This window comes from Gorilla gorilla, chromosome 18 (genome assembly GCF_029281585.2).
Source record: "Gorilla gorilla gorilla isolate KB3781 chromosome 18, NHGRI_mGorGor1-v2.1_pri, whole genome shotgun sequence".
Classification (NCBI taxonomy): Eukaryota; Metazoa; Chordata; class Mammalia; order Primates; family Hominidae; genus Gorilla; species Gorilla gorilla.
The window spans coordinates 99,677,124-99,698,229 of record NC_073242.2 but is presented as its reverse complement, the minus strand read 5'-3'; the positions used below and the strand labels follow the sequence as shown (position 1 = coordinate 99,698,229).

Sequence of the window (21,106 nt, the reverse complement as noted above, 5' to 3'; positions counted from 1 at the left end):
TCCAGCCCCAGAACAGCCCCTAGGGTTGCCTCAAACGTCTGTGGAGGTGGAGGCCAAATAGGTGGGGTGACGTGGAGCAAGGCGTTCATAATTCAGTAGATGAGGGGTGGAGGTAGTGGAAGCAGAGAAGCCTTTCTTGGAGCTGCTCTCCCCCCTCCCTTCCAGCAGGATGGATGGATCCGGCTACCCTGCACAACTGGGACCGGGCCGTTCTCCCTCCGGGCCTCCAGGGGTGCTGTAGTGCCTCCCGCCGCTCTCCCGACAGCCCATGCGCAGCCGCGCGTCTTTAAGCAACGGAAGAACCAGTGGATGCGGCAGGGCGTTGGGCGGAAGGGGTTCGCACGCCAAGAGCCGCCATGCCTGGGGATCACCGCCGCATCCGCGGCCCTGAAGAATCGCAGCCGCCGCAGCTGTACGCGGCCGACGAGGAGGAGGCGCCCGGCACCCGCGACCCAACGCGGCTACGGCCCGTGTACGCGCGCGCCGGGCTGCTGAGCCAGGCCAAGGGCTCGGCCTACCTGGAGGCGGGAGGCACCAAGGTGCTGTGTGCCGTGTCGGGCCCGCGACAGGCCGAGGGCGGCGAGCGCGGCGGCGGCCCGGCCGGAGCAGGCGGCGAGGCCCCGGCCGCGCTGCGCGGTCGCCTGGTCTGCGACTTCCGCCGCGCACCCTTCGCGGGCCGCCGGCGCCGCGCTCCCCCGGGCGGCTGCGAGGAGCGTGAGCTGGCGCTGGCGCTGCAGGAGGCGCTGGAGCCGGCTGTGCGCCTGGGCCGCTACCCGCGCGCGCAGCTCGAGGTGTCGGCGCTGCTGCTGGAGGACGGTGGCTCGGCGCTGGCCGCCGCTCTCACCGCCGCCGCGCTCGCCCTGGCCGACGCGGGCGTGGAGATGTACGACCTGGTGGTGGGTTGCGGCCTCAGCCTCGCGCGGGGGCCCGCGCCCACCTGGCTGCTGGACCCCACGCGGCTCGAGGAAGAGCGCGCCGCCGCCGGCCTCACCGTGGCGCTCATGCCTGTGCTGAATCAGGTGGCCGGGCTGCTGGGCAGCGGCGAGGGCGGCCTGACCGAGAGCTGGGCGGAGGCCGTACGCCTGGGCCTCGAGGGCTGCCAGCGCCTCTACCCCGTGCTGCAGCAGAGCCTGGTGCGGGCCGCCCGCCGCAGGGGCGCCGCCGCCCAGCCCTGAACCAGAAGCCTGAGCAACTACGGACGCAAGCCGAGGACCGTGCTGCCGCCGTCCACGAAAAGACCCGCGCCATCGGCCTCCAGTCTGCGTCGAGAATTCCTGGAAGGGCCCTGATATGACTGTGGTTGGACTGACCTGACTGCCAGATGGTGGGACTTGGTCTGGAGCAGGGACTACTTGGAATGATAAAGGCAAAACTCAACAGCCCCTGGAGCTGCGCTTGTGGTGGAGCTGGACCCTGAAATTAGCTGGACCTTTTTTTTAGAGACAGGGTTTCTTTCTGCAGTCTCAAACTCCTAGCCTTGATTGATCCTCCTGCCTTGGACTCCCAAAGTGCTGGGACTACAGGTGCATGCAACCACACCTGGCTAATTTTCTTTTCTTCTTTCCTTCTTTCTTTTTTTTTTGATGGAGTCTTGTTCTGTTGCCCAGGCTGGAGTGCAATGGTGCGATCTTGGCTCACTGCAACCTCTGCCTCCTGGGTTCAATCCATTCTCCTGCCTCAGCCTCCCGAGTAGCTGGGATTACAAGCACATGCCTCCATACCGGGCTAATTTTTGTATTTTTAGTAGAGATGGGGTTTCGCCATGTTGGCCAGGCTGTTCTCGAATGCCTGACCTCAGGTGATCCACCCGCCTTGGCCTCCCAAAGTGCTGGAATTACAGGTGTGAGCCACTGTGCCCAGCTGAGTAAATTTCTTGATTGCACAGAATGTACGGTGATATTGGCGGACTTAAGGACATTGAATTGTTTATCAGGAATAAAGTATTATGTGTGTTTTCTGCGGCTCTGGATAATGCTGTAGCATTCAGGGTCGATTGAGTAAAAAAAATTTAGAGATGGTTTCCTATTTATTTGTTTTTGCTTCTAGTTTTCATTCATTTGCTATTTATTCTCTTCTGGCTTTGCTTGTGTATGCATATATATAAAACCATTATTATTATTATTACTTTTAGTTTCTAGTGGAAGGCTTTTATTTGGTTCTGTGAATAGTCATTTTGTTTCCTAAGAATTTCCAGCAAGTTGTATTCATTCCATTCATCTAGAATTCCTAGGCTGCCTTTGTCGGGCCTGCAGGTATTAATGGAGCATAACAGCTTTTTATTTTTTTATATTTATTTTTTGAGACAGAGTCTCACTCTGTCGCCCAGGCTGGAGTGCAATGGCGTGATCTCAGCTCACTGCAACCTCCGCCTCAGAGGTTCAAGTGATTCTCCTGCCTCAGCCTCTGGAATAGCTGGGACTACAGGCACCTGCCACAACACCCAGCTAACTTTTTGTATTTTTAGAGAAGATGGGGTTTCATCATGTTGGCCAAGCTGGTCTCAAACTCCTGATCTCAGTGATCCGTCTGCCTCAGCCTCCCAAAGTTATAAGATTTTTTTCCTCTTTGGTTTTTAGAAATTTTTTTTTGAGATTGCTTAGGACCAGAATGATTTGCAAATTTGAAAATAGGAACTCCACTAGGAATGCGGGATAGAAGAGTGCTTCACATTTGTAGAGGGAGACAAGAACTAAATATCACGACTTCTTTCTGAGCCTTTTGGTTTGCTAACGTGCCCCAAATTCTTATTCCAAACGGTATAAGATAATTATGTGTAAATGAATACCAGCTCTACTTAGTTTTATTTCATATTTGTGTATCTGAATATATTAAAATATCTTTTTTTTTTTTTTGATGCGGAGTATTGCTCTGATGTCCAGCCTGGAGTGCAGTGGCATGATCTCGGCTCACTGCAACCTCTGCCTCCCAGGTTCAAGCGATTCTCCTGCCTCAGCCTCCTAAGTAGCTGGTATTACAGGAGTGTGCCATTAGCCTGGCTAATTTTTGTATTTTTAGTAGAGATGGGGTTTCATTGTGTTGGCCATGCTGGTCTTGAACTCCTGACCTCAAGTGATCCTCCTGCCTCGGCCTCCCAAAGTACTGTGATTACTATCATGAGCCACCACACCTGGCCTAAAAGATCATTGATTTAGTTTTGAGTAAGATTTTAAGTGATTAAATTATGGTATTGTTGTGTTTGGAATATCTGATATTAGGGTTTTGTTTTTGTTTTGTTTTTTTTTACAGTTTTTGATATGCTTTATTTTGGGTATGTAGTTTACAAAATATAAAGGAAATGTAAGGAGTGTTCTTTTTTTTTTCAAATAAAAAATGTATTTTTAACTGGGCATGGTGGCTCAGTCCTGTAACCCCAGCACTGTGGGAGGCTGAGGCTGGTGAATTGCCTGAGTCCAGGAGTTTGAGACCAGCCTGGGCAACATGGGGAAACCCTGTTTCTATCCAAAAAAAAAAAAAAAAAAAAAAAGGAAAAAAAATAAGTCAGGCATGGTGGTATGCACCTGTAGTCCCAGCTACTTGAAGGCTGAGGCAGGAGGATCGCTTGTGCCTGGAAGGTTGAAGCTACAGTGAGGTATGGTCAAGCTACTGCACTCCATTATAGGCAACCCTATCTCAAAAAAGCAAAGCAAAACAAAACATTTTTCCCCTTGATTATAGAGGTTTGAGAAAAATTTGAGGGAAGATTCAGAAAACTACCTGTAACTGAACAGAATGCCACCAGCTTGGGCTTATTCTGCATGCATAATTATGAACATTTTCCCAGCTCTTGTGAAAATTCTCACATTCATAGAAAGATAGATGCACCAGTAAAATAAATACCTGTAAATACGATAATAATTTCATAATATATGCTTCACCTAGATTTACCAGTTACTAATATTTTGCCACAGTTTTATTTTCTCACACACTTTTGTTGAGCATCTGAAAACCATACACATGACAGTTCAACCCATAATGTTTTAGTTTGCATCTCCCAAGAATAAGGTTTTTCTTCTGTATAACAAGAATATTGTAATCATACCTAAGAAAATGAATTTTATTACATATGTGTTCTATATTCAAATTTCTGTAATTACCCCTAAAATGTCTTTTAAATGATTTTTAGCATTGATAGTCTGTGCCTGTGTAGATTATAACATTGGCTATTGCAAAATAATGGTTTTCTTTTTCTCTTTTTTTTTTTTTGAGACGAAATCTTGCTCTATTGTCCAAGCTGGAGGGCAGTGGCACGATCTCGGCTCACTGCAACCTCCGCCTCCCAGGTTCAAGCAGTTTTCTTGCTTCACCCTCCTGAGTAGCTGGGATTACAGGCAGGTGCCACTGTGCTCTGCTAATTTTTATATATTTAGTAGAGACGGAGTTTCATCGTGCTGGCCAGGCTGGTCTTGAACTCCTGACCTCAAGTGATCCACCTGCCTCGTCCTCCCAAAGTGCTGGGGTTACAGGTGTGAGCCACTGCACCCAGCCTAAAATGATGGTTTTCTGATTCTAGCATTTCTTTTATAAGATTGCTATGTAAAGCACAGCTTTTCTTTTTTTAGGGAAAAATGTCTTTTAACAGCTGCAGAATAAATATTCTTTCAATGGAATGACAATTATTATTTTTGCCATATATTTATTTTAAAAATTTATGTATAATGGTAACCTGAGCCTGCATGTTATTCATGTGTGGTGCCATACTGATCTTCTTTAATTTTAATATGAAGCAAGTACTAATATACTAAAGCATAAATTATATAAAATTTGCTTTATATTTTGGATTGCAAAGTAATTGTTGTACTTTATAGAAAAGTTTCCCAAATCCATTTTACTTTTTTGTATTTGAAATTTAATCACAGGTGGAATCTTAAAGAGAGCATTTAGGGATATTGTAAACAGATGTTATTAAGGACTAATGTTAACTGATGTCAAAGGACTAATATTAACAAACATTGAAGAAGAGAAAACAGTATTTGTTTTTAGCTTAACATCTTAGTGGAGCGAAATATTTTCAATATATTTATTTTATTTATTAATTTTTTTTTTTGAGATGGAGTCTGGCTGTATTGTCCAGGCTGGAGTGCAGTGGTGCAATCTCAGCTCACTGCAACCTCTGCCTCCTGGGTTCAAGCGATTCTTGTGTCTCAGCCTCCCGAGTAGCTGGGATTTACAAGTCAATTTTTTTTTTTTTAACTAAAACTACAGAATCTGTTTTTCTTGGTCTCATACTCAGTTTTTTATGTAGTCACTTAGTAAATAATGAACCTAATTTGCTTGTTTTCTCCCTATTTTGTTGAATGTTCACGGTTTGTAACTTTTATTTTTAAGCTTGTAATGACCAGCCTGCAGTCAATTCTTGAAAATGTGGATACACCAGAATTGCTTTGCAAATGTGTTAAGTGCATTCTTTTGGTGGCTTGATGTTACCCTCATATTTCAGCACTAATTTTAGGGTGAGTTCCTCATTGCGCTTTTCAGATCATGGGGTGAGGGGGTTGGTTGTGTGTGTGAGGAACTGAGGAATCAGATGGAAAACAATGCCTCTGCTCCTTTGAGTATAATCAGTGATATTTGAGGTTCCAGGGTTAAATGCTGCATTTTTCTTTCTGACGTTCGTACCTTAAAATATTTGAAGAAAATAAACTATTTCATTGTTGTCAGAAATGTAGTTCTTTTATTTTCCTGCCCCTCTCCCCTTTCTAAGTTTCTAGAATGTTGAGTAGGTAGAACATAGATGCTCTTTTTAGGATCTTTTGCTGTGGAATGGTCCACAGGTGAATGGCAGTAATATCTTAAAATGATTGGCCCCCTCTCTCTTTGTTTCCATCAAGGATACAGTTGATATATTAGTTGGATGGCATATAGATCATACTCAGAAACCTTCGCTCACGCAGCAGGTATCTGGTAAGTCTTGCAGCCTATACCAGTTATTTAAACACTGTCGGGGAGGAGCAGTGGTCCCCCAGTGACCATCTATCAATACCATTTCTTTAATAATGCAAGAAAACTAATTCAGAGAAATGTTTTATTGTAAATGAACATTACTTGTTAGCTAAATATATATTTTCAGAGGAAATTACTAGTAGGTGGGTAGAATAAGTACAGACAGGACTTACCCAAGTTATTTGTAGTTTGTACTGGTAGGAAAAAGTATATGGTAAGAATATATTGCAGTGGCAATACCCTGAAGTGGACAATGGAAGATCCAAGTTATTTGTAACATTTTATTGTTTTTCTGGTTATTTTTTTAAAAAAGGAAATATAGGGTTAATTTGGAGAATTGTCATAAATGAGAAATGGTTTTGTTTCCCATTTTTTTGGAGTTAAGTGAATGACTAGCGTGGCTCATTTGCACATTTCATCTTGTTTCAAGTGTCATAGTTTCTCGTAACTTACTTGGTGTAATAAACTTTTGAAAATAGGATATTCAGGTGATAGTGGTCTGTTTCATTTTCACTGAGGAGATGAGTATACACCTTTAATGGTTAGATGTGGCCCTGGGATTAGCCAGGCCAATGGTAGATTGTGGCATTTTAGTCTTAAGTCATGTGTAGTGACAATATAGATATGAAATTTACTGAAAAAGTAAGGAAATAACATTTACATGTTAATTTCTGCAGCAATTAAAGAGGTATTAATTAAAGAGGTATTGGTTAATCGTGATCAGCATGTTTAGCAGTCTTAATTTTATGATATAGGACATGTTTTAGGGTATGCTGCTTGAAAACCAGATACTTTTTAAAATAAGCCTCTTATATTTTTTTAATTTGGATTTTTTGGTGTTTTTTCTCCCCCCTACCCTTTCACAATTTCTTATACGATTCCAAGGGTGGTTGCAGAGTTTGGAGCCATTTTGGGTAGCTGATCTTGCATTTTCTACGACTCTTCTTGGTCAGTTTCTAGAAGACATGGAAGCATATGCTGAGGTGAGTATATAGAAAGCTGTTTCTTAAAATTTTGGTTAAGAAAAAAATCTTAAATTGTGCTAGATTTATTTTAAAATGGCTCAGACCTCCTGACATTTAAGCAGAAATTACAAGCCCATTGCAATATTTTGAAAAAAAATTTTTTTTTTGAGACGGAGTCTCGCTCTGTCACTCAGGCTGGAGTGCAATGGCATGATCTCAGCTCACTGCAACCTCCACCTCCTGGGTTCAAATGATTCTTCTGCCTCAGCCTCCTGAGTAGCTGGAATTACAGGTGCCTGCCACTACGCCCAGCTAATTTTTGTATTTTTAGTAGAGACGGGGTTTCACCATGTTGGCCAGGCTGGTCTCAAACTCCTGACCACTGGTGATCCACCCGCGTCGGCCTCCCAAAGTCCTGGGATTATAGGCATGAGCCCCCGTGCCCAGTCAGTATTTTAAACATTTATTTCAGATGTGTTTAAGTTACCAGGAGAATTACTGGAGAGACTAAAAGAAACGTTGCAAGCTTCGTATTTCGCAAAGCTTTACATACTCTTGGTAGCTGGTATTTTTCTAAAGACATTTTTTGTTATTTATTTTTATTTTTTGTTCCCAGTCTTCAGAGTCTTAAAGCAAATTGATGTTGTGTTATAAAAAAACACAAAACACCAAAAGCTCCTAAAGATTTTCCTCTTACATATGTACGGGAGATCTTGAATCGTACTTTGGAGGACAAGCCTTGGCTTCAGCCAGCTTTTGTGGCTGTACGAATATAGCATAGGAGCTTTAAGGGCGCTGCTGAAGCCTCTGTTACTGGTACTTGGCTTTTCTGGCCCCACTGTCATGGCTTAACTCTGTGCCATCTCTTATCTGAATCTCTTTGTGTTTCTCCCCTATTCAGATCAACCAATCAAGGCTCCCATAAAGATTTTGGCCTCATCTTGTTTTTCTCATCTTTGCTGCTTGTAGTCAACAGGAATTCAGTACCTTTAGCTGTACTGATGTGTTTACTCTTTCCTAGAAAAGCAAGGAAATGTTTTGCTTCTGTGTTGTTTTTTCTTTGCCCCCACACCTAGAATGTCTTTTTTCACAGCCCACGTTTAAAGCTGATCTACCTCTCATAAGCCACACATTCTAGTTTGTAGAGATGCTTCCCCTTGTTATCCTTAAGATCTCATTCTCTTCTGTTATTTTGGTGCTTAATTTTAGGTAGATGTATAGATTGGTTCTAGTATCCTAGTTTTTGCGAATCTTGTCCTTTTCATATATCGTACTTCTTCAGTTACACATCTGTAGACCAGGTCTTGTAATCTCCCTTTGCTCTTCATGTGCATGCTCTTGGTTTGGAGGACTCACTGTTGAGCTGAGTGGCTCAAAGAATACCTAGAATGAGATTTTTAGCCAAAAACTAATTCAGGAGTGGCAAAAGCTTCCGTCTTCATTTATACCTACATATAACTAGAGCATATGTGCTAGAATTTATTTTTCCCCAACAGCTTTCTGAGTTGATTTAAGAGATTATTTCCTTAATTTGTTGTCTATTGGGTTTAATGTTGGCTTTTTGAAATAATTAGGTAAAACCCATTTTTATATTCAGAGTCATGAATATTCTCATGGGCCACAGTTCTCTTTCTAAAAACCTAAAAATCTATTCTAAAATGAATTGATTGAAATATTTTAGAGTTGTTTTTTTTTTTTTTAAACAATGTACTACTTATTAAGAATGCTGTGAATTCACATCTAGGACTTCAGCCAAGTGGCCTCTGGGGAATCAGTGGATGAAGACGTGCCTCCTCCATCAGTGTCATTACCAAAGCTGTCTGCGCTTCTCCGGGTATTTAGTACTGTGGTGAGGAGCATTGGGGAACGCCTCAGCCCAATTCGGGTCCTCCAATTACTGAGGCATACGTAACAGATATAAGTGCTTTTGGGCATTTGAAGTGTCATTCAAAAATAAAATTGTTTTACATTGTAAATGATTCTTTTTACCAGGTGAACTGTTATTAATCCTTCATTTGTTTAGCATGTATGTATGTATGTATGTGTATATGTATATATTGTCTGACTGCTTTCTTAAATAACCAGAAAAGCAGGGAATCCTGTTATATCTCATCCTCCTTTCATCCAACTCCCCTACCCTCCCATGACAAAAGGCCACTCTGAATTTTTAAATCTTATTCTTTCATTTTTAAATAATATTTCTTATAATTTTACTTTTAAATTATTGGGTTTCCTTTTAGTTTTTCAACATATTACGAATAGCACACTATAGGAGAAGCCTCAGAAAGTAATCTTCTCTGAGCATAAGATGGAACTCATATGAAAACTTGTATATCTTTATATTCTTTGATAGCCTGGTATCAAAGAACATAAACAAATTAAAAATGAGGTAGCTAGATTGCCACACTTCAGCAGCCTCAAACATTAGCTGCACTGTATATAGCACATCCAATGAGGGTTCAGTGGAAAAGACACAAGAAATGAACCCCAGGCATTGTGCTCTGCTTTGAATAAGGAGAAAGAAGCATGTGTGATACAGTCATAAAAAATTTAATCTAACTGATGAAAATTTTACCATTAGGATAAAACTCGCTTTTAGGAGCATATACTTTTGCTGAACATGTTGCTAAATAAAATAGGATATTGATTATATAGTAAGTTGTGTACTTGAGCAGAAATGTCAGAACTTAAAGGTAAATGAAACCAGCATATTGGTATTTTAAACCAATATGGTTTCAAAATGGTTTAATATCTTTGCTTCATTTTTAATGTCTAAAAGGTGGTTGTTTGAAGACTGTACAGAGTTGAAATAAAAAGCTGTTAATTCAGACATAAAATAAAAGGGACATAATTTATAGGATAGGTGTATATTGATTTATGAAGATCTTTTAGGCCTTTGAGAATGGTACAATGGTGGGGTTTTTATTTTTTTATTTATTTTTTATTTATTTTTGGAGCTGGAGCCTCACTCTGTCACCCAGGCTGGAGTGTAGTAATGCAATCATAGCTCACTGTAGTCTTGAACTCTTGGGCCCAGGTGAACTTCCCACCTCACTCAGCCCTACAAGCGGGTGTCACCATACCCAGCTCTTTTTTTTTCTTTTTAAAGTGGGGTGGTGCCATCACGACTCAGTGCAGCCTCTATCTCTTGGGCTCAAGTGATCCTCCCACCATAGCTCCTGCTAATTTTTTATTTTTGTAGAGATGGGGTCTCAGTGTTTCCCAGGCTGGTCTTGAACTTTTGGCCTCAAGCAGTCTTCCCACCTCAGCCTCCCAAAGTGTTGGGATTGTAGACATGAGCCACTGGTCTCTGTTGCCCAGGCTGGAGTGCAGTGGCACGATCTTGGCTCACTGCAGCCTTGACCTCCCAGGCTTAAGTGATCCTCCCACCTCAGCCTCTCAAGTAGTTGGTGGGACTACTGGTGTGAGCCACCACGCCCAACTAATTTAAAAACAAATTTGGTAGAGATGAGGTGTTGTTATGTTGACATGGCTGGTCTTAAACTCCTGGACTCAAGAGAACCTTCCAGCTAATCCTCTCAAAGTGCTAGGATGATAGATGTGAGTCACTATGCCCAACCTCCAAGGATACTTTTAATGAAAACCATGGGTAGACTAAATAAAATCCTGTATGTATTGGTTGTTAAATATTACAGAAATATTTTTTAACATTTGCTCTGTTTTCTCCCCTATTTTATTAGAAATTTAGTACACAATTATTGGCCATTATAGTTAAGTGGGGGATTTTGTTTGTGTGTGTATTGGAAATCATATGATTTTTGAAGATACTATGTGGTAAGCATGAGAGTGCTTATCTTTCAAAAGAGACCATCAGTAGATAGAAACTTTAATAAGCTTAAAGTGACTCGTATGTTCAGTTTTGAAAGATCGATTCCCAAAAGCCCAAGAGCTAGCTTGTAGTATGTGTGGGCTGGCTATTCCCATGCTGTCGATACCATTACTGTCGTGGTGTATTTCATGATAAAGATTCTGAGCTTCAGCCATTTAGTGACATTGGGAGAAACGAAGTTGGGTATGTGGGAAATAGAGGATGGCAGATTCCATTTCCTGTCATAGTAGCACTTTAGGATTTTTTAGCCAAGATCATGTTTACATATTGTAGTAAAGGTATCATTATTATTCAGCTACTGAGAATTAGAATATTAAGAGACTGCTGGCAAGGCAAGCAGTTAATTTTCAGTTGAAATTGCATTAAATAAAAAGTATTTTCTTGCTTTGTGGAAGCACGTGAATTTTTTTAAAAAGCTGCTTGTTTTCCCCATTTACAGATTCTGTACAGAGTAATGAGATGTGTGACGGCTGCAAACCAGGTGTTTTTTTCTGAGGCTGTGTTGACAGCTGCTAATGAGTGTGTTGGTGTTTTGCTCGGCAGCTTGGATCCTAGCATGACTATACATGGTGACATGGTCATTACATATGGATTAGACCAACTGGAGAATTGCCAGACTCGTGGTACCGATTATATCATCTCAGTCTTGAATTTACTCATGCTGGTATGTGAATTATTCTTTTCCTTTTTAATGTGTTGGTTTATTCAGGCCCTTAAATGGATATGTAGGAAATTAAGGGCTTTGTCTGGGTATGGTGGCTCATGCTTGTAATCCCAGCGCTTTGGGGGGCCAAAGCAGAAGGATTGCTTGCATCCAGGAATTCTGGCACAGCTTGGGCAATGTAGTGAGACCCCATCTGTACAAAAAGTCAAAAATTAGCTTGGTGTAGTGGTGTGCACCTGCAGTCCTAGCTACTCGGGAGGCTGAGGGAGGAGGATCGATTAAGCCCAGGAACTTGAGGTTGAAGTGAGCTCTGATTGTGCCACTGCACTCAGCCAAGGTGACAAAAAAGGCCCTGTCTTCAAAAAAGAAAAAACAAGGGCTTTGCTTTATTATATTATTTTTTTAGAGTACATTCATCAGTCTTATAATCTATGCTTTCATTTTAGTGTCTATTTACTTTTATTTTTAATGCAAATTTTTTTTTGAGACAGGGTCTCACTCTGTTGCAGAGGATGAAGTGCAGTGGCATGATTTTGGCTCACTGTAGCCTTGACCTCTTGGGTTCAGGTGATCCTCCCACCTCAGCCCCCCAGGTAGCTAGGACTACAGGCATGCACCACCACACCTGGCTAATTTTTTATATTATTTTGTAGAGATGGAGTTTTGCCATGTTGCCCAGGCTGGTCTTGAATTCTTGGGCTCAAGCAATCCACCTGCCTTGGCCTCCCAAAGTACTGGGATTATAGGCATGAGCCACTCTGCCAGGCCTCTATTTTTAGTGGTTGATAGCTAGTCTCAGTGTAGCTTTACTCGTTTTTTCTGAGGAAACATTGCTCTACGCACCAGATTCTTTGTTTTTTGCTTTTCTTTTCTTTCTTTCTTTCTTTTTTTTTTTGGTCACAGGATCTTGCTGTATTCCCCTGGCTGGAGTGCAGCGGTACAATCAGAGCTCACTGCAGCCTCAAACTCCTGGGCTCAAGTGATCCTCCCACTCAGCCTCCCGACTATCTGGGACTACAGATGCATGCCACCATGCCTGGCTAACCTTTGTATTTTTTGGAGAGAAGGGGTCTCACTGCATTTTCTAGGCTGGACTTAAATTCTTGGTCTCAAGTAATCCTCCTGCCTTGCCCTCCCAAAGTGCTGGGATTACAGGTGTGAGCAATCATGCCTGGCCTCCTTTAATTTCTTTTTTTTTTTTTTTTTTTTTTGAGACGGAGTCTCGCTCTTTTGCCCAGGCTGGAGTGCAGTGGCACAATTGTATTTTTAGTAGAGACGGGGTTTCACCATGTTAGCCAGGATGGTCTTGATCTCCTGACCTCGTGATCTGCCTGCCTTGGCCTCCCAAAGTGCTGGGATTACAGGCGTGAGCCACCACGCCCGGCCGGCCTCCTTTAATTTCTTAACCATAAATATCCTCCCCCCACTTTTATTATGGACATTCTGAAGCACATAAAAATAGGGAGCATAGTATAATAAATTTGTACATATTTAACACTCAGCTTCTATAATTAGAAACAAACGGCCCATCTGGTTTCATCTAGGCCTCTTTGTTATCCTTTCATCTCCAACTGGCTTGTTTTAAAGCAAATTCTAAATGACATTCTGCTGAGCATTTCTGCCAGAATTACACCTCTCTTTGCTAATGTGAAAAAATGCCCATGATAACTGTAAAATAAGTGTGTCCTATTTAGGTGTCTAAACACTTTAATGTCACAGTATTAAGGCCTTAAAATATAGCTTAGATATATTTTTCTAAATTAAAAGACTTTTATTTTTTAGATATACAGAAAATTGAGCAGAAAACAATGAGTTCCCATATACCTTCTTCATCCCAACAGTTTCCCCCTCATTAACATATTGTGTTAGTGTGGTACATTTATTACAAAGGAGTGAATATTGATATTATTAACTAATTTTATAGTTTACTTTGTGTTATGTATTCTATGGACTTTAACATGTGTAATGACATGTTTCCCCTATTACCAGTATCATACAGGATAGTTTCACTTCCCTAAAAATCTTTTATGTTCTACCCACTCCTTCCTCATTCCCTGTCCCCACTCCTCCCTCCCTCCATCTTAAGCCCATGGCAACCCCTGATCTTTTTACTGTCTCCATCGTTTTGCCTTTTCCAGAATGCCATGCAGTTGGAGTCATATAGTATGTAGCCTTTTCAATTGGCTTCCTTCACTTACCAGTGTGCCTTTAAGGTTTCTGCATGTCTTTTTGTAATTTGAGAAGCTCATTTTTTAAAAATTTTATTCATTTAGATTGTTGAACAGATAAATACAAAACTGCCATCATCATTTGTAGAAAAACTGTTTATACCATCATCTAAACTACTATTCTTGTGTTATCATAAAGAAAAAGAGGTAAGTAATACATTGATAATGAATTTTGACAACTTGAGTCACTGAAGAGTTGGACCTAATGTTGCTTACCAGGCTATATAAGTGAAATTGAGTGAAATGTGAAATGTTTGATTTAGAATATAGTGATTGTATTTGTTCTTTTAAATTTATATTTCTTGATAATCATACTGAATACTTTCATGAATGATGTGCCAGATACTCTTTTCAGACTATGCATCTTTTGCTGTTATTAAATTTATTAAATTTTCATAAGGGTAAAACAAGTTGACACATTTATGAAGTTATAAATTAAGAAGTACTGTATATTTTGTAAACAAAAATGACTGGCTTTTCAACCACCCCCTAGTCAAATCCACCACAGACTTTCCTGGTAGATTTAAGAAACCCAGTCTTAAACTGCTGTTTCCATATGTCTTTTGATGTTGATTATTTAAAAAAAAAAAAAAAACGGCCATTTTGGAAATTTCATATTGACAGTTTTCATTTATAGTACTCTTTATTTGTGATAAAACTTAATAGATTTGAAATAGCATACTGATCTGTGTCAGTTTTCTGATTGGTTTTTAAAAAATTAAAATATTAAGTGCTACGGACAGTGAATTGATCAATTTTAAATTTATTTGTATCATCAGCACTAATACAGATAGTGATTTATTTTCCATATAATTTTAGAAGATTTATTTTCCATTTATCACTTCCTTGAATTTTTTGTTTTTCAGGTTGTTGCTGTAGCCCATGCTGTTTATCAAGCAATGCTCAGCTTGAAGAATATTCCTGTTTTGGAGACTGCCTATAAGTTAATATTGGGAGAAATGACTTGTGCCCTAAACGACCTCCTGCACAGTCTGCAACTTCCTGAGGCCTGTTCTGAAATAAAACATGAGGCTTTTAAGAATCATGTGTTCAATGTAGACAATGCAAAATTTGTAGTTAAATTTGACCTCAGTGCCCTGACTACAATTGGAAATGCCAAAAACTCACTAATAGGGGTGAGTCTTTAATTGTAATGACTTTGTTTTATCCACAGTTAAGCCTTTTCTCATTACATATTTATGTATTTCACTGTCATGTCAACATGTCTGCAGAATCACTGTATGTAGCAAACAGCCATATTTAAGACATGCCTGGATAAATAAAATTGGTAGGAATGTTTTCTTGCCATTATATTTAACTTTTCTTCTTTTTCCTTGACAAATCTTGATAAGTTTTTTTATATTAGTTTTATTTTCTAGAAAATGTTTTATGAATTTCTCCTATTTGCTCTAGCATGCTTATAGAAAATGTCAGTGTTTCTTACAGCTCAGATTTGTATAGTTGTTTTAAAATGCGGTCTCTTTCTTCTTCCCCTGGTACTTTTTTCTTTCTGTCTACTGAAGTTAGTTCTTATACATGGTCTTATATTTTGGCTGTCTCTTTTTCCCTAGAAACATTCATACAGGTTGAATATTCCTTATCTGAAATACTTGGGACTGGAAGTGTTTTTGATTTTGGATTTTGGAATACTTTTTTTTTTTTGGAGATAGTGTTTTACTCTTGTTGCCCAGGCTGGAGTGCAATGGTGTGATCTTGGCTCGCTGCAACCTCCGCCTCCCAGGTACAAGCGATTCTCCTGTTTCAGCCTCCCAAGTAGCTTGGATTACAGGCATGCGCCACCACGCCTGGCTAATTTTTTTGTATTTAGTAGAGATGGGTTTTCACCATGTTAGCCAGGCTGGTTGTGAACTCCTGACCTCAGGTGATCCACCTGCCTTGGCCTCCCAAAATGCTGGGATTACAGGTGGGCACCACCATGCCCAGCCGGATTTTGGAATATTTTCATAACACTTACTGGTGAGCATCCCTAATCTGAAAATCCTAAATCTAAAATGCTCCAAAATTTGAAACTTTTTGAGCACCAGTATGATACCCCAAGTGGAAAATCCCACACCCGACCTCATGTGATGAGTCCAAACTGTTGTATGCACAAAATTATTTAAAATATTGCATAAAATGACCTTCAGGCTATGAATAGAAGGTGTCTATGAAACATAAGTGAATTTCGTGTTTAGACTTGGGTCCCATCCCCCACATATCTCATTTTATATATATGCAGGTATTCTCAAATCCAAACATATACAAAGTCTGAAACACTCCTGGTCCCAAGCATTTTGAATAAGGGATACTCAACCTGTAGTCTTTCTTTTGCGGGGGGGAAACAAATGTTTCTTGTTTTTTTTTTTTTTTTTTGGAGACAGAGTCATGCTGTTGTCACCTGGGCTGGAGTGCAGTGGTGCAATCTCGGCTCACTGCCACATCTGCCTCCCGGGTTCCAGCAATTCTCCTGCCTCAGCCTCCCGAGTAGCTGAGATTACAGACACCTGCCACTATGACGGGCTAATTTTTGTATTTTTAGTGGAGACTTGGTTTCACCATGTTGGCCAGGCTGGTCTCAAACTCCTGACCTCAGGTGATCCACCCGCCTCAGCCTCCCAAAGTGCTGGAATTACAGGCATGAGCCATCGCGCCCAGCCTGTGTGTTTTTTTTTTAAGTAGTTCGACGTGGCCCCGCTCTTGATTTGTATTTATTGTTTATGGTTTATGTATTTCTTCTTCCTATTGGACCACACAGAGTTGAAAAACATTATTTTTAATAGAAAATAATAGGTGTAGGCTGGGCACGGTTGCTGACACCTATAAACCCAGCACTCTGGGAAGCCAAGTCGGGCTGATCACTTGTGGTCAGGAGTTTGAGACCAGCCTGGCCAACATGGTGAAAGCTCGCCTCTACTAAAAATAGAAAAATTAGCCAGGGGTGGTGGTGCACACCTGTAATCCTAGCTACTTTGGAGGTTGAGGTAGGAGAATTGCTTAAACCCAGGAAGTGGAGGTTGCAGTGAGCTGAGATCACACCACCGCACTCCAGCCTGGGCTACAGAACCAGATTCTGTCTCAAAAGAAAAAAGAAAAAGAGAGAAACAAAGAAAGAAAGTAATGGATGTAATTAGGGAATAAAGTTTTTAGGAGGAAGAAGGTAAAATTTGATGTTTGCGCTTCAATGTGCTCCATGTTGTTTGATTGGATTGCCTTGTATAATTCCATAGCTGCTTCGCTTATTACCAGTTACAGCTTGTGTTTGAAGTCACAATAAACTCTTCTTCAAACATGAAAGCTTGATTTTTGAGGAAAATTATTCACATTATTTACAGATTCAAAGATGTTTATGTCCTGTACTCTAGAAATAAGGAGAAAGTGGGTGGGGATGGGGCAGTCAGGTGGAATGGAGTGTCTTGGCAGTGTAAAGGAAAAAGATGGATGGAAAAGGTGTAGAGTGGCAGGGTGCGCCTCTGTTTCCTTATTGAACAGGGCACCTTGCCATTTGCAGTATATGGAAAATTGAGGAAATACAGTCTACTTCCGCAAAAGGCACATACAAAGGGCTCTGTTTAGACCAGAGATCAGCAAACTATGGTCCGTGGGCCAAATACAGCCCAGCACCTGTTTTTTGTTTGTTATTTTAAGTGTATAATTCACTGATTTTTAGTATATTCACAGAAGTGTACAACCATCACAACACTAGTGCCTGTTTTTGTAAAGAAAGTTCTCGTTGGGCTAGGCGCAGTGGTTCACGCCTGTAATCCCTCGGGAGACTGAGACAGGCAGATCACCCGAGCCTCAGGAGTTCAAGACCAGCCTGGCCAACATGGTGAAACCCTATCTCTACTAAAAAAATACAAAAGTTAGCAGGGCGTGGTGATGGGCACCTGTAATCCCAGCTACTTGGGAGACTGAGGCAGGGAGAATTGCTTGAACCCCGGAGGCAGAGGTTGCAGTGAGCTGAGATCGCCCCATTGCACTCCAGCCTGGGCAACAGAGCGAGAGACTCCGACTCAAGAAAGTTTTCTTGGAACACAGGTACTCTCATTCCTGTGTTTTGTATGTGGCTGGTGTTTTGTTTTGTTTTGAGAGAGAGAGTCTTAACTTTGTCATCTAGGCTGGAGTGCATTGGTATGATCTCGGGTCACTGCAACCTCTGCCTCCCAGGTTCAAGCGATTCTCCTGCCTCAGCCTCCTGAGTAGCTGGGATTACAAGTGTGCGCCACCATGCCCAGCTAATTTTTGTAATTTTAGTAGAGATGGGGTCCCCCTGTGTTGCCCAGGCTGGTTTCAAACTCCTGGGCTCAAGTGATCTGCCCACCTTAGCCTCCCAAAATGCTAGGATTACAGGTGTGAGCCACAACACCTGACCTGTGGCTGTTTTCTTACTGTAGCGATAGATGAGGAGTTGCTGCATTGCATAGAGATGCTATATTGCACGCAAAGGCTTTACTGACTTCACAAAAGAGTATTTGTCCCAGGTGTAGTGTACTAGATCCCTTCCAATCTAATTTTAATTTAAAAATGTCCAAATACCCCTGTTTTGAAGGATAAACTCTGTATGCTTGTGCTTATTTTGGAGAAGCCATAAACTTACTTTGTTTTGTACATGATCAGATGTGGGCGCTATCTCCAACTGTCTTTGCACTTCTGAGTAAGAATCTGATGATTGTGCACAGTGACCTGGCTCTTCACTTCCCTGCCATTCAGTATGCTGTGCTCTACACATTGTATTCTCATTGTACCAGGTACTGTATTCACAAATTTTTCTTAAGAAAAGAACCCCACAAAACATTTTATTTTTTTAATGGGTAGATTTTAAAGATGTATGTTGATTTAACTTTGGACTTGCTTGCTTTCTTTGATTAAAGATGAAAAGATAATCTATGCTTTGTCTTTCAGGCATGATCACTTTATCTCTAGTAGCCTCAGTTCTTCCTCTCCTTTGTTTGATGGAGCTGTGATTAGCACTGTAACTACGGCCACAAAGCAACATTTCTCAATTATATTAAATCTTCTGGGAATATTACTTAAGAAAGATAACCTTAACCAGGACACGAGGTAACAGATATTATATAGTATTAACTATTCCTAACTTTGTTAATTTGCCTTTATAATTTGAGAATAAGAAATGTGGATTACAAAAAATTTTTAAAAATGTGGATTATAGAGGTGAGGTAGAGCAGCTTCTTTATTGTCAAACACCTTATAATTTGGTTTTATTATTTAATCTAGGCTTTCTTATTCTTTCTGAAAAGAAATACATGAAAAACCTCAATCCCTCACCCCCAGTGTTTCATTGAAGAATATATATAGATTTTTAATATTCTATGCTTTTTTTTTTTTTTTGAGACGGAGTTTTGCTCCCTGCAACCTCTGCTTCCCAGGTCAAGCAATTCTCCTGCCTCAGCCTCCCAAGTAGCCGTGATTACAGGTGCCCGCCACCACACCCAGCTAATTTTTGTATTTTTAGTAGAGATGGTGTTTCACCATGTTGTTGGCCAGGCTGGTCTTGAACTCCTGACCTCAGGTAAGCCACCACGCCCGGCCTCTTTGCTATTATCATGCTGTGTTGGGAGGTTTTCTTAAAAGGCACACAACAATTTTGACAGTAATTTCTATAGTTTCATTTTTTATTTTTATTTTTTATTGTTTGAGATGTTTGAAAAACCAAGAGAAAACCAATGTAAGAAGACTAGGCTTTTAACTTTTTTTGTTTTTGTTCTTGTTTTTTTAATGTACAGTCAACTGTATATTTTGTGTTTCAGGAAACTGTTAATGACTTGGGCTTTGGAAGTAGCTGTTTTAATGAAGAAGTCCGAAACATATGCACCTTTATTCTGTCTTCCGTCTTTCCATAAATTTTGCAAAGGCCTTTTAGCCAACAGTAAGACTCTGTTTTTTTTTTTCTATTTTGTTTATCAGTCCTTAAAAGGGTCTTTGGTAATGGGAGATGGTCATCAATCGAGCTCTTTTCCTGACCTGAAGATGTGTAATCCTCATTTTAATGACAGATATACAGTCTTGATTTTTTTTCATTCTTAGTATTAGAAAAATGTTTTGAAGTGATTGTCACATTTTTAAGCTTATGTGAATGTTTATAGTTTGCATATACTTTTACATTTTCTCTCAGAAAAAGGTTTGTGTGATGACCCATCAGTTACATTACGTCGGTTTTGTTGAATGTGTCATTTTTCCAAATGTGACAGTCAATGAGGATTCTGGACAAGAACAGTGCCTAGTCTGTGGTAGGCACTCACTCTTTGTTGAATGAATGAATGGATTCAGATAATTATGACAAACTGGGATATAATTTCTTTTGGCCAGCTGAAAGTAACTGTCTTTTAATGTTTAATAGCTCTCGTTGAAGATGTGAATATCTGTCTGCAGGCATGCAGCAGTCTACACGCTCTGTCCTCTTCCTTGCCAGATGATCTTTTACAGAGGTATGAAATTAAGATCATGTCTTTTGACATTAACCCTAATAACCTGGAAATGTTAACACACCTGCTTTGTCTATTTCGTTCTTTCATAGATGTGTTGATGTTTGCCGTGTTCAACTAGTGCACCGTGGAACTCGTATTCGACAAGCATTTGGAAAACTGTTGAAATCAATTCCTTTAGATGTTGTCCTAAGGTATAACAGTTGTTTTGGAGCAAAGACATTCTGTGATATTTACAGCCTCTACTGGTTGTCTACTTTAGGAGAAGACAGATCACCTATTAGAGCATTAATGACACATCTTTTATGGCCCTGCTTGCCAGTGATTGAAGTGATGTCAAATAATCAAATTTTGCAAGTCTGCAAGAAAATTAAAAATTTTTAATGAGCTTTATAGGCTCACAATAATTAGTATAGAATAACTCATGTAGTGCCAAAATATGTTTCTTAGTAGCTCAGATATTTGAAAAACTAAACAGTAATCTTTCATTGTTTTTGATCAAGTTGATTTGGGAGCTTTTCAGAGCCTAAACTTGATCCTTTTGTAATACGTAAGCATAATGATTGGGTTTTTATGTTCACATGTTTGATATGCCTCCCTCAAATCCTCTTATGATGTCGGCACATTACCCATCTGAGGTGAATAAAAAAAGGATCTAAAGTTGTAATCACATCTCTATATCCATTTGAAAGTCTCAATTTTACTATATTTTCACCTCCAGTGAGTTAATAAGTAAATAATCCACCTACAGTATGTGCTAACCTTTTAAGCTAAAATATTTTGCATAACAACAACTTTATTTTCTGTCTACAGCAATAACAATCACATAGAAATTCAAGAAATTTGCCGGGCGCGGTGGCTCAAGCCTGTAATCCCAGCACTTTGGGAGGCCGAGGCGGGCGGATCACAAGGTCAGGAGATCGAGACCATCCTGGCTAACACGGTGAAACCCCGTCTCTACTAAAAATATAAAAAAATTAGCTGGGCGTGGTGGCGGGCGCCTGTAGTCCCAGCTG

General features: G+C 40.6%; 2 protein-coding genes and 1 non-coding gene across 3 annotated transcripts; all 3 read left to right on the top strand.

Annotated features, from left to right (window-relative positions):
• Nucleotides 1-29: 29 nt before the first annotated feature.
• Nucleotides 30-5,661, top strand: EXOSC6 (exosome component 6). The gene has a single exon (XM_055366357.2). The coding sequence runs from the start codon at nt 357-359 to the stop codon at nt 1,173-1,175; it is 819 nt and encodes a 272-aa protein (XP_055222332.1). The 5' UTR covers nt 30-356; the 3' UTR covers nt 1,176-5,661.
• On the top strand, nt 5,345-18,342 carry LOC115931075 (serine/threonine-protein kinase SMG1-like). Its single transcript, XM_063699708.1, has 9 exons — nt 5,345-5,450; nt 5,829-5,901; nt 6,826-6,923; nt 8,650-8,754; nt 11,195-11,419; nt 13,693-13,794; nt 14,514-14,783; nt 15,219-15,388; nt 18,265-18,342. The coding sequence occupies exons 1-8, from the start codon at nt 5,418-5,420 to the stop codon at nt 15,315-15,317; spliced, it is 1,005 nt and encodes a 334-aa protein (XP_063555778.1). The 5' UTR covers nt 5,345-5,417; the 3' UTR covers nt 15,318-15,388; nt 18,265-18,342.
• Nucleotides 18,343-20,625: 2,283 nt separating this feature from the next.
• On the top strand, nt 20,626-20,729 carry LOC129527844 (small nucleolar RNA U13). The gene has a single exon (XR_008672943.1). It is a non-coding gene; the product is annotated as a small nucleolar RNA U13 (small nucleolar RNA).
• The last annotated feature ends 377 nt before the right edge of the window (nt 20,730-21,106 follow it).

Coding starts and splice junctions, on each gene's coding strand:
- EXOSC6 (XM_055366357.2), top strand. CDS start 357: ATGCCTGGGGATCACCGCCGCATCCGCGGCCCTGAAGAATCGCAGCCG.
- LOC115931075 (XM_063699708.1), top strand. CDS start 5,418: ATGTTACCCTCATATTTCAGCACTAATTTTAGG. Junction 5,451..5,828: donor ATTTCAGCACTAATTTTAGG/GTGAGTTCCTCA, acceptor GTTTCCATCAAG/GATACAGTTGATATATTAGT. Junction 13,795..14,513: donor GTTATCATAAAGAAAAAGAG/GTAAGTAATACA, acceptor TTTGTTTTTCAG/GTTGTTGCTGTAGCCCATGC.